Genomic DNA, 15,742 nt, shown 5'->3' on the forward strand with positions numbered 1-15,742 from the left:
CTAGTAGGAAAGTTGCTTTCCATTCGATTGTGTTTGCTTGTCCTGTTTTTCCATAAAAAAACAGCAAACTGTAGCTGCAGACACTTAGAGTGACTGCAACAACTGCAAACACAGATTCAAGAACCGGTTTGTTGTACATTGCTGAGCCCAGTCTTGGCAAAGGGACAAAGCTTTGACTGAAACAGTCCGACTCTGTGGCTTCTCAGTTTAGATCCAAACAAATGGTGAACTTCAGGCTGCTTGCTGGGGCTGAATTAGTTCAGAAGGCAGTTGTTATGAACTATTTTGATATAAAAGAAGCACAAAATTGTCATGTGCATGTCAGTGTAGATATGACAAGTATAATCTCAAACCAAAAAATGGCAAATAAATGATGGTAAAACATAGCATAATGGAAGATACATACACAAATGATAAATAGTGGATTTTTTAAGGCTAATGCTGATGTGTCAGAGTAACAGATGTGTTCACGACAGTTTTTAGATGAATACAGTGAACAAACATTTTGGGCAAGAATCCCTTAAATCTGGAGTTTGGGTATAGATATACTCTGAGGCAGAGTGTTTATTCTACAGTCGATATTAAATCTGTTGTCAGAGACGACAGTAACAGTAAAAGATAAAAAAGAGCGTTTTCGTGTGAGACACAGAAATACAGTCTATGCAAGCAAAATGCATCAGAGACAAAGAGGAAACTGACAGTGCTCACTGGCTGTGTATGTGTGTGCTTTTCTTTTATTATTTGGCCACATGTATTCCAAGGTAGCTCTGGCCCAAACCACTGACCTGGATCTTAGAGAGGAAGTGAACTGGTGCTTTAATGAGCGGAACAGATGTGAACATACCGTGATCATTGGAGAGGTTTCAGCTCCAGCAAGAAGCCTGTACTGAGTAACACAGTGAAACACAGTACAATACAACCATTACAATGTACAGCAAGGAAATGGTAAAAAGAAATAGATTTGTGAACAAAATGTAATGTTAGTTAGGTCTGAATATTTTTTTACATGAGTGGCATCTTTCTTTTTAACTGATGTTAAATAATAACCATGGAACAAACTATCCAAGTCTTAAATGTAATATAATAAAGAGAAATATCTAAACCAAACAGAGATGGCTTATTTGTTTGTTATTGCTTTGTGGTTATTTACTCTGCTTCATTCAGCTTGGTAGTAGTGAGCTCTTTATTCTTCTGCATTATAGGCAGGCTTTTTTGTGCCCTCTAGTGGTCAGGCCAGTGCTGGTTGATGTTGGTGAGTCAGTTGGTCTGTCTATTCGTTCAACACACATTGTTCTTGTCGTCTTCTTCCACATTTACTCAAGTACTGTATTTAAGTTCAATTTTCAGGTACTTCTTTAGATTAAACCTGTAGTTTGTATTTCTTTTTGGCTTGTAACTGCTTGTGTACAGTTGAGATATGACAAACAATAATGCAGGTGAAAGATTTTTACCACTCTAAATAAAAAATAATGGTGTGCAGCCTAGTTGGACTTTTGCAGGATGACTTATATCTAGCATTAGAGAATCATGTGAAATAACTTCAACTTAAAAATGTCGGGGTCTTCAGCAGAGGGGAATGATGCTGTAGTTTAGCAGAACATTTGGCACCACCCAGTGCGTACAGAAAATATTACAAGCACACACAAGAAACTGGGGGAAAACAAACTTCAAAGTGAATTGTGGTTTTATTTTCAGCTTCATGCATCGAAAACACAAAACAGTGGAGATGTTAGGCAGTAACAGAAAGGTATTCACATGTACACTGTCATCACATATCATGAAGGCTTGGATGTAGGGTTACAGCTTTCCTATAATGACTAGAAACTGTATCAGCTGTCAGAATATCTTACCTGTGCGATCACAAATGAACTCGGAAATTTGAAAAACTTTGTTTATCCGTTATGAGCATCTTCTGTCAGACAAAAGTCATTCAGTGATTTATACAATTTGTCCAGTTGTAAAACATTATTAAAGCATTTGAATACACATTGTGTTTAACCTGTGGCTGTCATCAGCCAATCCAAAATGATACCATGTGATAACAGTGACAGACAGAATTCGTTGTAATTTCAAAACATAAGAACAGCAGTCAACTCAAAATACAAGTTAAAGATGCAGAGTGGATTAATATAGCAGTGACACCATAGCCCACAAAAATAGGACAACCTCATTAAAGGGAAAGAGTTACTTCCAGACCAGACATTATTCTTGATATAATGTGTTTTGAAGCAAACCAGAAGGAAAGTACATTTTTATATTTACACACTTCTGTGTTAAACAGCCCACTGTAATGCTCCATCTGCTATGAAATGAAAAATATTATCCCTTTTTAAGTTGTTTTTATTCTTAAATGGCAAAAATAGTTACTCATTAAAAATATACTGATGTCTTCACAGTAGTGACACTTGCCTTTAAATCAACCAGGTGAATGATAGAGAAAGAAATAGGAAAAGACTGATACTACTAACCCTTACTCAAGCTGAAAATATAGAATATAGAAAAAAATCACATAATTTAATACGTCATACATATTGCACTATACAATATCAAGAACTATATTTTATGAAAGAAAATAAAGTAGGAAGGAATGAAAGGTAAACAGAAAGAGGCGGTTAGGACCTGCTAAATGGTTTTCACTGTCAAAAAAAAAAAAAGTCAGGTACCTCTCACAGCTTTGTTAGTATTTTTAAAGTGGTGTAGAATAGTAGGATTTGGCAGCAGTTCCAGCATTTACCGCTGAACTCATACAACATTATTATTACTTTCTGCAGATTAGGATTGGGCTAAAGTGCGTCATATATGAAACTATTGCTTCCAATCATTTATGTGCTTAAGAGTGACAGTGTAAACACGAAGGGAAAGCTTTCCAGTAACCTGTCTGTTTTGTTGGCACCAGGGTGGAAAATGACTGCAAGCCTTGAGGCAAATCCGGCAAACTTCTGGCTGCGGCAGGTGAGTTTATCTGCTTTGACAGCCTGTTTGACAAATAACCAACCGTCATTTGAGGGTTTTAATTTCAAAATACCTCTTCTGAACATCGTATCTAACCCAGAAATGGAAAAAAAAGTGGTTGGAAATGGATGAGCCACTATGACTAATGTAATAAATGATATGTCCCTGTCCATTATTTCATTGTCTCTGACCAAAGATTTCCTACATGGAAGTCAGCCCAGTCAACCTCTGTAAGAACCTCAGTACCAGCAGGATCTGATGCTCAGGGTCGTCTTCTGCTTGCCTTATTGGTAGACCTGCACATGCCCATGCAAGGAGGTGGTATTCCCCCCACAGTCCACATACTGGTACATCTCCTGGGAGACCTGCTCCGCGTGTCCAAAGTATGATGTCGTCACCGTCACCCTGAAAAATACGCACAGAGTCAACCGCTGTACATCAGAAAACAAGGTGAGACATGCTGAGTTGTTCAGGTCAATTGTCAGTTCTAAATCCTGCAACGGTGTGGAAAATCTCAGCGGGAAAAGTGGATGAGAAACTTCCTTCCTTAACAGGTTTAGATTAGAGCTTAAGTAGATTATAAATTTCTCTGGGGCAGAATCTTTTGTTTGACTTAAATATAAAAAGAGCAGATCTCATGAACCACAGGAAATGACTATGAATAAAACCCTGAAATGGTTCTGCCCACAGAAAAACAATTACTGACAATGTTGATAACTTAATAATTACTCAGAGACAGACTGAACTGATTACTAAAATAAATGCCTGTCTTCACTTTTTGTGATAAACACACTGTTTTCTCTTGTTAAATGCATCAAACCGAAGTCTACAACAGACACAGGTAGTCCTTAGGGCACTGCAGCCTAAATGTAAAACCACTCAATTACAACGAGCTTCTTTTCTTACACATTTCCACTGGAATTTAGTGTGATACACACTTGGCTAGAAAGCTGTTATTTTGGCTTTAATGCAGAGGATTAAGTGATCTAATAAAGCTCATTTATGCCCAAAGGAAATATTGGTTAAATTTACAATCTGTGTCATGTCAGCGTTGACGTGTAATTGAGCAAGACCCGTGTATCTCCTGTTGATCTGAGCAGTACCCTACAGCAGAAGGCTAGGGTTTGTTCTGGGCAGCTCTTCAATATGTGTGGGTGAAACTATGTGAGTGTGGAGGAGAGCGATGTAGAGGAAGGACTGTCTGATGCTCAGTCAGGATAAAAATCACATCGACTCATGAGGGTGGAATGTAGAGATAACGTTTAAAATACCGTACATCACGTGATACTTACTGCATCATGACTACTATGTTGTGAACCTTAATGGTTGGCAGAGTGCAGTAGTCACTGTAAGAGAAGAAGAAATTTAAGATTAAAAATGATAATAATCTAAGTGTCAGTAATACATTCTTAGGACTTTAAATAAGATACTTACAACATATAACTCATCTCATCAGCAATAGTAGTGGGAACTGTGTAGTCAATCTGCAATCACACAATTTACAAAGCATTTGAGAAGGAAAAAATGTCAATGTAGCCTGGAATGGTAAATTCTGTTTAATCAAAGGCTTGTGGTGAGGGGTGGTACCAATATTTGTAACGTGACAAGACTTAAAGACAATGAGGCTTTAATGGTGCCTAAATCATCTGTTTGAAGTCTGGATTTAGCAGAAATACAGTTGATATAATTTTTGTGCAGTCACATGACAAGTCTGTGAGTTGAGTTGGACGAGGTCTCTTGGTCTATTGTGGCTGTGGGTGTAACAATGAGCTGTTGTGTGGGCTGTGCAAGATGCTGCCTTTAAGTGGATCAGACGTTCAGTGCATTCACTTCGCTGTAACCTAGAATAATGAGTTTCGTGGATTTTTCTTTGTGTGTTTGTACAATGAGAAGTGTCTCCACCTACCTGCTGCTCATCCAGTGGTATGATCACTGTGCTGTTGTTAAACTTGGCCTTGCCTATCACCGTCTTGGAGAACTGCACCTGCGCTGTGATGTTGGTCACAGATATGGCGTAGTAGTTATTATTGGTGATGTTCAGAGTGTTCTGGGAGGAAGAGGACAAAAGGTGTGAGATTCTGACGACAGAGTGCTCGTGGTGCTAACTCATTTACGAAGGCGTATTGTTTTAAACCTACAATCGCAGATTTTTTTTTCGCAGAAACAAGCTGTGAATTGTGAACTTGTTAGCAAACACATTTATACACAATCAGCAGACATGGAACAGTGTTAGCGTTAATTTGCAGTCACGTTTCTGGCCACTTAGTGAATCAGTGTCCAATATTCACTCTCTTTTAGCTCTGTTTTGGTCTCTACTATCCCCTGAGAGAAACATCTGGCTCTTTAGCTGTTAAATGCTTCACAGTATTTGCATTCAGATTCTCCTGCAGTGTATTATTACAGTTTCATTTTGAGTGAGGGGAGTGCAGCCACACAGTCTTACTGTAATGTTGAGATAAACGATTCTCTTGTCCTTGTCATAGGAGACGTAGGCAGACTTCACTCCCACATAGGAGACATCAATGGAGCGAGGGAATAGGAAGAAAACAGCCAGGCCAGACAGCAGCAGGCACAGAGCCACCGATATCGTGACATACAGTTTTCTGCACGAGGGAGGAAAAAGAGAAGTGAGGCCCGGAAACAAGCTGGTGACTTCACAGTCTATCACGCTACTGTGTGTGTTCATTTAGTTTCATCATACAAAGAAGTAACACGGTTAAACTGTAAAATGAGCACGAGATCAGACTTACGTCCTGCTTGGCCTGAGCCTTTGGTCGCTGTATGGAATCAGAGCCACAAGCTGATTCTCTTGACCTGTTGAATTATTATTTTAAAAAAAAGAAAAAAGGAAAGGATTGATTAAGAAGCAGATTTAAAGTTTGGTCTTTTGTAGAACTCGGTCCTGAGAAGAATTTCGCCTTTCAAGTTATAGATAATTTTATCAATGATTGGTTTTAACCCAAACAGTACAAACAGCGGTGAAAAGCAGTATATTTAATGCATTGATGTGTAAGCTCCTTGGCTCTAATAAGATGATTTGTCATACTGGTACAACTGCAGGAAGAAAATATATGCTGGTGTCAAGATAACTGAAAATGGAAACTGATATTAAATTGTGTTATTTTTAAGTTTGTTTGTATGGCCTACTGCAAATACAGTTTTTCTCTTGATTTCTTTTCTTCTTCTTATTACGCTTGTTGTATCTGATTTCTAAAAATCTTTTGCAGACATTAGTCTGCCTGACTATCTGCTTGTCTGGAAGTTGTATTCTGTATATTTTGACTTTTGCCGTGTTACACTTGGAAATGTAGGCACGAGCATTCTGGATCTGATTTATATAAACTTTAGGTTTTTTGTGAGTAAAACTATAGAACCCTTTACTCATCTTCACTGCAATATGCATTTTTTTAATGTTAAAACATAGCCAACTTGACGTGCGACTGAAACATTTTGTTATCTTGTGCCCTTTTTATGGCACTAAAATCCCGGTCGAGGCCACAAATTAAACCTTAACGTTCCTGAAACACAAACTACTGTATGTTCGAACACTTTTGGTTATTTCACAAGACATTTCTATATTTAGTGTTTTTTTGTACTTGCTTTTCTCACTAGTTTAAAGTGAGCGAGGCTGATGTGACATATTCTTGACATTTTGGTGACAGCTGTGCGGTTATTTTTTTATATTGCTGTCACTGTCAGTCACGTGTGATAAAACCACATCCACACAGACCCCAAGATGTTTTAGACTGTTAAAGTCCTAATAAATAATATCTAAGGATGTTTTTTCTGAATTTAAACTTAATTTAGTTTAGAATATTTAACATCATAGAGAAACTTTAAGGGCTTTAAAGACACTGCTCTTCACATAGACTTAGAATTTATACTGATTATGGTCACTGAGTGATAGTTACTAATATCGAGAAAGTTTTACCTCGTGGGATTCTGCCGGTGCCCTGACATGTGGGGCACGTTACGCTGTCTCGCCCAGTAAACTCCACATAGGGGAACTGAGACACATCTCCATTTTTTCCATCCTCTTCTGTCTGACTGTCTCTGTACTCGCCAGCAGTCGTCAGCGCGTCCTGACTCTCGTCTTTGTGCTTGGCCAAGTGTGACTGGGACTTGCCCATAGCTGCAGCTGTCTGTACACAACACAAAAGATGGCATGAATAGAGGGGAAGGGAGAGGCTGCCGTATAGATGCAGCAGGATGTGCTGACTAACTACATGCCACGCAGCCATTTGAATGTGAAATTGGACCTGGATCCATTCCAGGAAACGTTTTCCCAGAGAGGAACCTTCAACAGGTGCACTGTCCATGATAAATATAATCTCTTGTAATACCACAGAAATAATTCTGTTAGGACTCAGACATGTGCTGCTGAGAAGATGTGAGACTGTAACTTTTACTTAATTTCTAATTTCTCTAATATTCAAAATTCTATTCAAAGGTATTTTAAGCTTAGGGTTTTATCCTCATACTAGTGTAGTGTCCTTCAAAAGCGATCATGGCATTAATTCTTTTAGGATTATACTGTGACGCTTTAAATTATTTTGCTACCATTGCATTCTCTGGGGTTGTTCCCTAGCCAGTTAGGTAACTTCTTGGTCATAAAGACCTCAACTTATTAAAAGATTGATTGTCCTTTAATGGACATTGAGCTGTTGGTCATTAGTGCCAAGCAACCACAACATTTTCGGTCGTTGTTTTGTTTTTTACATCTCATACATCTTAAAAGAGAGCTTATAGTGACCTTATGTTTTCTGTGGCATTTAAATCACCATCATGAGTACTTTTATTTTTGATTTATTTAAGTACATTTTTCTTCTAATACTTCTGTAGTCCTACTTTACCTAAATGTAGGACTTTTCTGTGTGATGAAGCATTTTTTTGAGGACAGCACAGTTTTGAGGTTTCTGCTACTTTATACTTATACTCCACATTTTTTAGATAAATACTGTACTTTTTTCTGGACTACATAACCCGACAGCTGTAGTTAGTAGCTACTTTGCAGATACTAATAAAATAATAATGAACAGATAAATCTTCAACTTCATTGATTCTTGGGATTTTTTTTTTTTATTTGACTACATTTCTTTAGTAAATACAGTATTTTTTACTCTACTACATTTCCTTTACACTTTCAGCTGCTAGTTATTGTTTCGATAAATACTTTAAGATTTTACTTAAAAGTACATATTCTAAGCTCGTTAAGTACAATACACTGTTTAAGATTAAATTAGTGTTTCAAATTATTTTGACATTAATAAAAAAAAAACATCATATCGTATATTCGGGTTCAGTCCAGGATGTATATGGGTTGTTGGCAGCTCCACCACAGTGATTTTCCACTTGTCATAGTTTGATTTAAATAACTGCGATGAAGCAGAATTATATACTTTTACTTTAATTATATAATTTTACTGATGGTGCTTCAGTGCCTTTACTTAAGCAGGATAATGAACGCAGAAGCTGTAGTTGTAATGGAGTATTATGAAACTGTGATAATGGCAGTGAGAAAAGGATCTGAGCTGCTTCTTCCACCGCCGGCGTCAGACGTCGCTGATATATTTGCCAGCGTTTACACAGAAGTAATCTCAGGACAACACAGGGGAAAATAAAGAGTAGATGGCACAGTCAAACCGCAGGCTGCAGATCAGAGACACCGTCCCTGATGTCTGCCGTGTCCGCCATGCTGCCGAGCTGCTGAGGCTTCAGCCAAGAACACAACGTACCGGCCCGAGCAAAACCACCACATCCCCTCTAATCTGATCGCCGATCGCGACATTTGGCTTTGCATTTTTTTTCTCTTTCTTTTACATCATACTCGTCTAAACGGCATTTCATTCGGTCGCGTTAATCTGACATTAAATGAACAAATCGCACGAATCAGCAGCTGCTCTGCGGAGGAGTCCGCGCCGCATGAACAAGCACCCAGACCCGTTAAATAGGCCCTCTCTCCCCGCTGCAGCACAGGTACGTGCCATGTGCCCGTCAGGTACCGTCTTACCTGTCCGGAGTTTTATTCTGACTTGTTTGCCATTCGTTGTGTCGTCGCGGTGTTGTTGTTGTGGTTCTCACGCAGATGGGGAATGAAGCCGACGGGAACGCCCCCTGCTCTCCCCATTGGACGGACTCATGTTGAGGGGGTTATATCAGTTTTCCACCCGAGCAGACTCAACCAAAACAGCACAGGACGGTTACACTGTTCATCACAGCGACACAGACTCTACCGGAACATAACACAAACTGATAACACCAGAAAGTATGACAACATCACTGTGAACCTGCTGTGTAATATCCTAAACATTAATGTGGAAATACATTAATGTTTAGGATATTACACAGCAATTAAATGAGGTAATAATGTGATCAGATTAAAGGTACTGAAAATATACTCTGCCTAACATGTACTTTAACTCGTTAGAGTCACCTCTCTCTGGAGTACAACATTAAGAAGTACCCAGATATACTCAAGTAAAAATATTATAAGTAAAAGTCCTGGTTTTACAATTTTGCTAAAGTAAAAAGTATGATCAGATAAATATACTTAAAGTATCAAAAGTAAAAGTAAAGTGGAAGTATAAAGTAAAATAAAAAACATGAATTCTCAAGTACCTCAAAATTGTACTGAACTGTATAGTCCAGTTCAATAGGCGAAGTTACTCAGCGACTTTCACCTTTGAGAAATACTATTAACACCATGATTTACAAACAGTATAATAAAGCCAAACGTAATAGATTCAAAATATGTGTATGTAAATACATTATTTTGTGAGACAGGCCCACTGATGGAGACTCTGAAAGAAATACAGAGTGGTCATGTGCTTATAGGGGAGTCAGTTAACACCAACTGAGATCACTATCAGGGAAAAAATATATATGTGTGTGTGTGTATATATATATATGTGTGTGTGTATGTATATGTATATGTATAGGATCATTATACTTGCACATATATTCACAGATTATTTTCAGTCAGCACCAGTGGCAAAATCCATCACTAATAACTTAAAAAAACAGAAAATTCAATTTTGCTACTGAGATAAGAATATTTACTTTTGTATGAAATCAAATTTAGATGCTGATTGACGTAAATTCAATTAGTTAACAAAGTAATATAGAATATTTAATTTCAAAGCAAAAAGAATCAGAATAGCATCATAAACAAGACAAGACCTTTGGGACAGTAGGCCGAGATATTCAGTATACTGTTAAAATGGTATGGAGTCCAAAATTAACCTTATCCTCTGACCTGAAGCTCTCACAGCTCGTGTTTGGAAACATTGTCCTACATCCTGTGATCCAGACAACAACCATGAAGTAGGTTGGCTGCAGTTCCTGGAAAATCTTGTCAGCTGATGGCAAACATTTCAAAGAAGTTCTCGGTGTGAGCAATTTTTGCCACAAGCCCCACCATTGTCAGGCTTAATCAGCTAGAATTTGCCATATTATTCCATTAAGCTACTTAAAAAAGATGCTTCTCTGTAGAAACTGCAGCTCAGAAGATTGAAAAACAGATGTCAAGGTTTTTAAACTAACAGTCAATATATGTGGGGAGCAGTGTGTATTTTTCTCACATACGTCACTTGACTGAAACATTCACTGCATCTAAAGGAATCAGGAACTTTAAACATTTTATTCAAGATTTATTTGAATTAGCATTTACTCAGTGTGATTGAACTAAATACACTTATTAGTTAAGCTGAGAAATAGTTGTGCAAAAATAAAAGCTCATCTTACTGTATTCTTGTTTCAAATACATAAAATCAGTTACTTGTTCATGAAATTCACTCTTTAATTCCTGAGTTTCACAAAAACTATAAAGACTATAATCCGAATAAAACGATATAGGCCTAAATTTTAACTCTAGCAGATGTCGAAGAACAGACTGTGAAACATCTGAGTTTTATCTATAATACATTATTTCTTCAGACTTTTTCATTTTCTTTCTTTCTTTTTTTTTTTTTTTTTTTTTGCTGGGACTGTTTGGATGTGCTTTCCATCAGCCAGATGATGGCAGTGTGCTGCCATGGGTGAATGTAGTGTTGTCAGCAGCTCTGAGCCAGTGAATCCTCTTGTCAACAACAACGTGGTCATTTATGCCCATGAGCAAACATCAAATTATAGTGATAATAGATTTATTTTAATCGGTTTACTCTCTCTATGATTTCGGAGAAACCACTCTGAATAATGCATAACCTGGCAAGCTGAAGGAAAAGTACACTTGGAAAATAGCTAATGAAAATACTAACCTGTAATGCCTGAAAACTGACCCGGGTCAAGATAATATTTGCAAATATCAATTAGTGTTTGTACCAGATGGATCTGGTTTAACGATTTAGGACAATAGATCTGTTGTTTTTGCTGTTTTTTTTAAATACTTTCCTGTGTGCAGCAACCATCTGGTAGTCATATTAAAAACGTACTAAAAATAAAAAGCAAATGCTATTTGACACAGGTTGGCTTTAACAATGACCTACTTGGCGTTGTCAACAAGTTTGTCACAATGCCAGTGCTAAATGACAGAAGTCAGCATCAACAGTGGCCCAGAATATCCCCTTAAATACGGATTTGCTGCTTTAGAGAAAATATGTCTTTAATTATGTGCATTCACAGCATTTTCTAAATGTTTTATGAACCATCCAGACTGTGAATTTCTTTTAGTTTCACAGTAATTAAATGGTGAATGCAGAACAAGAAACAACATTAACTCGCTGCTGAAGCTAGAGGACCGGAATGAATGTCCTCGAAAAGATTTAGAGTGCAGATCTGCTGCCGCTGATAAGAGAGTTTGGGATCAGAGTACTTCCTCCTCTATTATTTACTGGGTTGGAAATTACCACCAGCTACGTCCAATCAGCGCACACTATGGTACAATGACTCTGTGTCGTGCTTTCCAAGCATGGGTAACTCACGGCTTTCAGAGGTGAACATTTCTCACCTTAAAACCATAAAACGTTGTGTGTTGCTATTGTGTCTTGCAGTTAGTTTGCATCACATTCCAAGAGAGGACTGACGTTTGTGTTTTCAGGTGTCAGTGTAAGGAGATTTGATACCACCACCTGCCAAACAGTCTAACCTAAGAAGAAAATGTGCTGTCAACATGCTTGTTATAGACGTAATGCTTGCCAATGGGCAAACTGGTTAGCTTCCTCCCTTGTTTATTCATGCAGTAGTCTGTGTTTCCTAATCTCAGAATGCTCCCGTCGTTGCAACTCGCAGTACCAGTACAGGCATGTAGTACACAGAGGGAACTAATTCATTTGGAGTCACCATGAGGCATATGAAAACACCTCAGCACAAGTCTGAGGAGGCAGGTTAAAAGTGGCAGCTCTGGTCCAGTCTGCTGTGTGAGGAAGCTGCCTGTGTGTCCCCGATAAGAGGGGACTGAGTGGTGAGGACACGTCAGCCTACTTCAGGTGTCAGCACTTCAAACCCGAAGTACGGCTTCAGAGGGAATGTGTAAAACTGTATTGCAGAGGTGAAGTGGAGGATATTCTGAGTTTGTAGTATTTGATAAAAAAAAAAAGAAAGATGAATCCTCAGAGTGGTGACTCGCTGGATTTCTGCCTCTGTTTTCTACCTTTAGTGTGGCACAGCGAGAGTGCACACTTTGTATTTAATTAACAAGCTTCTCATGGTATACTGCATCAATTTACAGCATTGCAGTGTGAGGCCACTTGAGTTTTCAGACACAATCTAACATGTGATAGCACAGAACACCAAGCCTGTTGGATGTAATGAGAAGTTACAGAGCATCATGGAGAGGTGAACACGTATCAGTCATAAGCTGTTGGAAGGACGATAAACTGAGCAGTGACAGAGCAAATAAACAGCAATGACCGAGCTGTTAAATACAGAATTAATAACCTCTTAAGTGAATTGCAGTGTACTTGGCCTTAAATGCTCTGTAAAAACTGCAGAAATGTGTTTAAGAAGGATGAAACTAGTTCACATGATTTATTAATCTTATTTTTTTTTTTAAAGTAATAATAATAGATAGGAATCGCTGTGCCTGGGCTGATGATGGCATAAATAACATTCATCATGGGTGTTTGTCTGAGTTCAAACATACAGCCAGAGTGCAATCATCCCAATAATTATCATTAAGTGCTATAACACAACACAGAATCTTGCCATTTTGAAATGGATTCTCAGTAGGAATAGTACATATCCAATAGAGACAACGTAAAAAAAAAGAAAAAGAAAAAGCAGCATGGAAAAATAGCATATTGAACATAATTTAACAGGGATTCATCATGGTCTGACCCAGCAGGAGAAGGATTTATTTTGCACAGGACTCACCAAACATTTTACACAGCAGAAAGAAGAAGCAAGCGTTGAGAAAAGGATATAGAAATCGACCATGCGAGTGCACATAATGTTTGATTCTGCTAAATATGTAGAACAAATTGAATCCCCAATTTGCAAATGAGTGATGTTTACTGTTAAATGAATTAAATTAGCAGAAATCGTGATAAGAACGGTTCTAATTTTTGAGTTTTGAGGAATTTGTTGGCTTATTTCCCGTGACATTTTGTGGCGACATCAAATACGAGCACGTTCACTGCCTGTGCATGAGGAGAAATGGTTACAGAACTAATCTGAAAACTTGAAAGTACATTTTTGCATGGGACTACATTTAAACAGACATTTGCTGCTTTCCCTTTGTTCCACTGCTGATGCTTTCGCTCTTGTTGTTTTGTGATTATGTATCATCAGTTGGAGCAATTGCCGGTCTTTAGACATTAAAAATCTGCGATTCGTACCAGTTCAGATAACAAGAGCGCGGAAAACAAATTTTCTTTTAAAAAACAAGAATATTTTTTTGAATAATTTCTTTATCATGAGACAGGAGAAAAAAAAAAACCCAGCATATGCTAGATGCAGCAGAAAGGAATCAGAGGGATGGGATCCAGCAGGGCTGCTGTATGCTTCCAGGCACATAACCAACACTCATCACTGGCAGTGCTGTGACACTTTAGAGACCAGATAGACCCCAGCAGGGAGTCTGTCAAATAATTCCAAGCAGATCTACCATGCTCGGGCAGTTTACTGTATCCTTTGGTTATTGTTGTTTTGTGCAGCTGACCTGTGATTCAACTCTGGCCAGCTCAGCCAGCAGTGTGCACATCTGTCAGGCTTTGTCTAAGGAAACATCTTCCTCACACCCGCTGAAGGGACAGATCCGGCTTGGTTTGGTATTAGCTGCATATTCGTGGTTTGCACTTTAGGAACACACTGTGACTAATAGGTCATGAGCGGATAACTTCATTGACCACTAATGTATTGTAGAACTTACACTGCAAAGTTGTATCTCACTGTGGTTGGCTGCCTGCCAGCGTGGCTGGTTGATGCATGTACCAGTTTCTGTCGAAGGTTTTCCAGCATTTTGTCTGGAGGCTGGATGCTGATGGTTATTTTCCATATATAAAACATGCTTATAAAGCATGTCATCTTTGAGCACCATGCAGCATTTCCTATTAACTCCTGCTGGAATCCAATCTGATGCTCTATTTTAAAAGAGAGCACTCTGGTTGGAACATAGCAAAAAAAAATATCAGAGAGATTTACAAAGAGGGTTAGATAATAGATAAGGAAGGAGACAGATGAAGTATCCCAGTATTTCAACTCTTATATTCTCATGTCTACCGAGCAGTGCTCTCGTCAGGATGTATGACTAAAATCAAAGGGCCATAATGTAGTATAGGTAATTATTTATGCATACAGAGTTGTTATATGTACTGGGTTAGCAGCTTCAAGTTAGTGAGGGGGTGCACTGGCCACCATATGATACGATTCCTCTGTCTTTAGCCTTTTTTCACTACACTTGGAAGCTGTCGGTGGTGTAGATCGCTTACTTGTCTTCAGCGCTGTGCAGACTGGTGGTCTAATTGGGATCCCACACAGGCCAAGGTCAATTACCTATCCAGTCATCTGGAGTACATTGCATTAATCTTGCTTTGGAGCATCTCAGGCTGCACTTATCACTGGAAGAATGATATGGGAAGCTCTTAATTTAAACTCCAAATTTAAGCCACACCGCAAATTGCTGTCAGGGAGAAAAATCATAGTGAGCACCCAAAGTTTGAACCATGTTATAAAACTCATAGCTGAAAGTTCGTTGCTCACTGAAGTAATATCCATAGTGGAGCTATGGCTATAAACTTCATCATCCTCCAGTCATTAGTTGTATTCAGATCAGGAATAGAGGAAATTAGGATGTTCATGTAGATATCCCGGACTTTGGCAAAGCTGTGAGAATCCTGCCATCAATAAATTTGCTAGAAGAGACAAACTTATAGCTAACTAATAATAATTCAGACTATAGCATATTCTTTGCAGTAGTCTTTTAAACAAAATCTTGTTGCTTTTGTTTTGTCTTAACAAAATCTAGCAGGTTACCGCAGGTAGTGGTAACATGTCTGCAGATGTTTTGACACAAATCAGATTTTGGAGAGCAATTCAATCTAAATTGCTAATGAAATTGGACCCATTTTGTGTGCAGTGTTCAGACGTGCAGAGCATACGAGAGAAATGAGCTTTAAGATTAAGACATAAAAGGTTCTGATCTTAAAATTCTGTTGTTGACAGTTCCTACAGCCACTGGTAACGTTCAATAAAAGGCTCTTTATTCTGTCTGAGAGGCTATTTTGGTGTAAGCATGGTAAATGGGATGTGACAGTCTGCGGTTACTCTAATCTCCTTGATCACCTTTTAATTTACCAAATTGCAGCTTGATTAGGGAACAGCAGAGGACAGGTCTGGGACAAAACAGGACACAGAA

The 15,742-nt window shown here is 38.4% G+C and overlaps 1 protein-coding gene across 1 annotated transcript; it reads right to left on the reverse strand.

Annotated features, from left to right (window-relative positions):
• Positions 1-1,666: 1,666 nt before the first annotated feature.
• Positions 1,667-9,064, reverse strand: tmem106ba (transmembrane protein 106Ba). Its single transcript, XM_041045210.1, has 8 exons — positions 8,963-9,064; positions 6,884-7,094; positions 5,703-5,766; positions 5,396-5,555; positions 4,859-4,999; positions 4,387-4,436; positions 4,245-4,298; positions 1,667-3,357 (listed from the first exon to the last, which is right to left on the reverse strand). The coding sequence occupies exons 2-8, from the start codon at positions 7,080-7,082 to the stop codon at positions 3,237-3,239; spliced, it is 789 nt and encodes a 262-aa protein (XP_040901144.1). The 5' UTR covers positions 7,083-7,094; positions 8,963-9,064; the 3' UTR covers positions 1,667-3,236.
• Positions 9,065-15,742: the final 6,678 nt, after the last annotated feature.

Source organism: Toxotes jaculatrix, chromosome 8, assembly GCF_017976425.1.
Source record: "Toxotes jaculatrix isolate fToxJac2 chromosome 8, fToxJac2.pri, whole genome shotgun sequence".
Taxonomy (NCBI): domain Eukaryota; kingdom Metazoa; phylum Chordata; class Actinopteri; family Toxotidae; genus Toxotes; species Toxotes jaculatrix.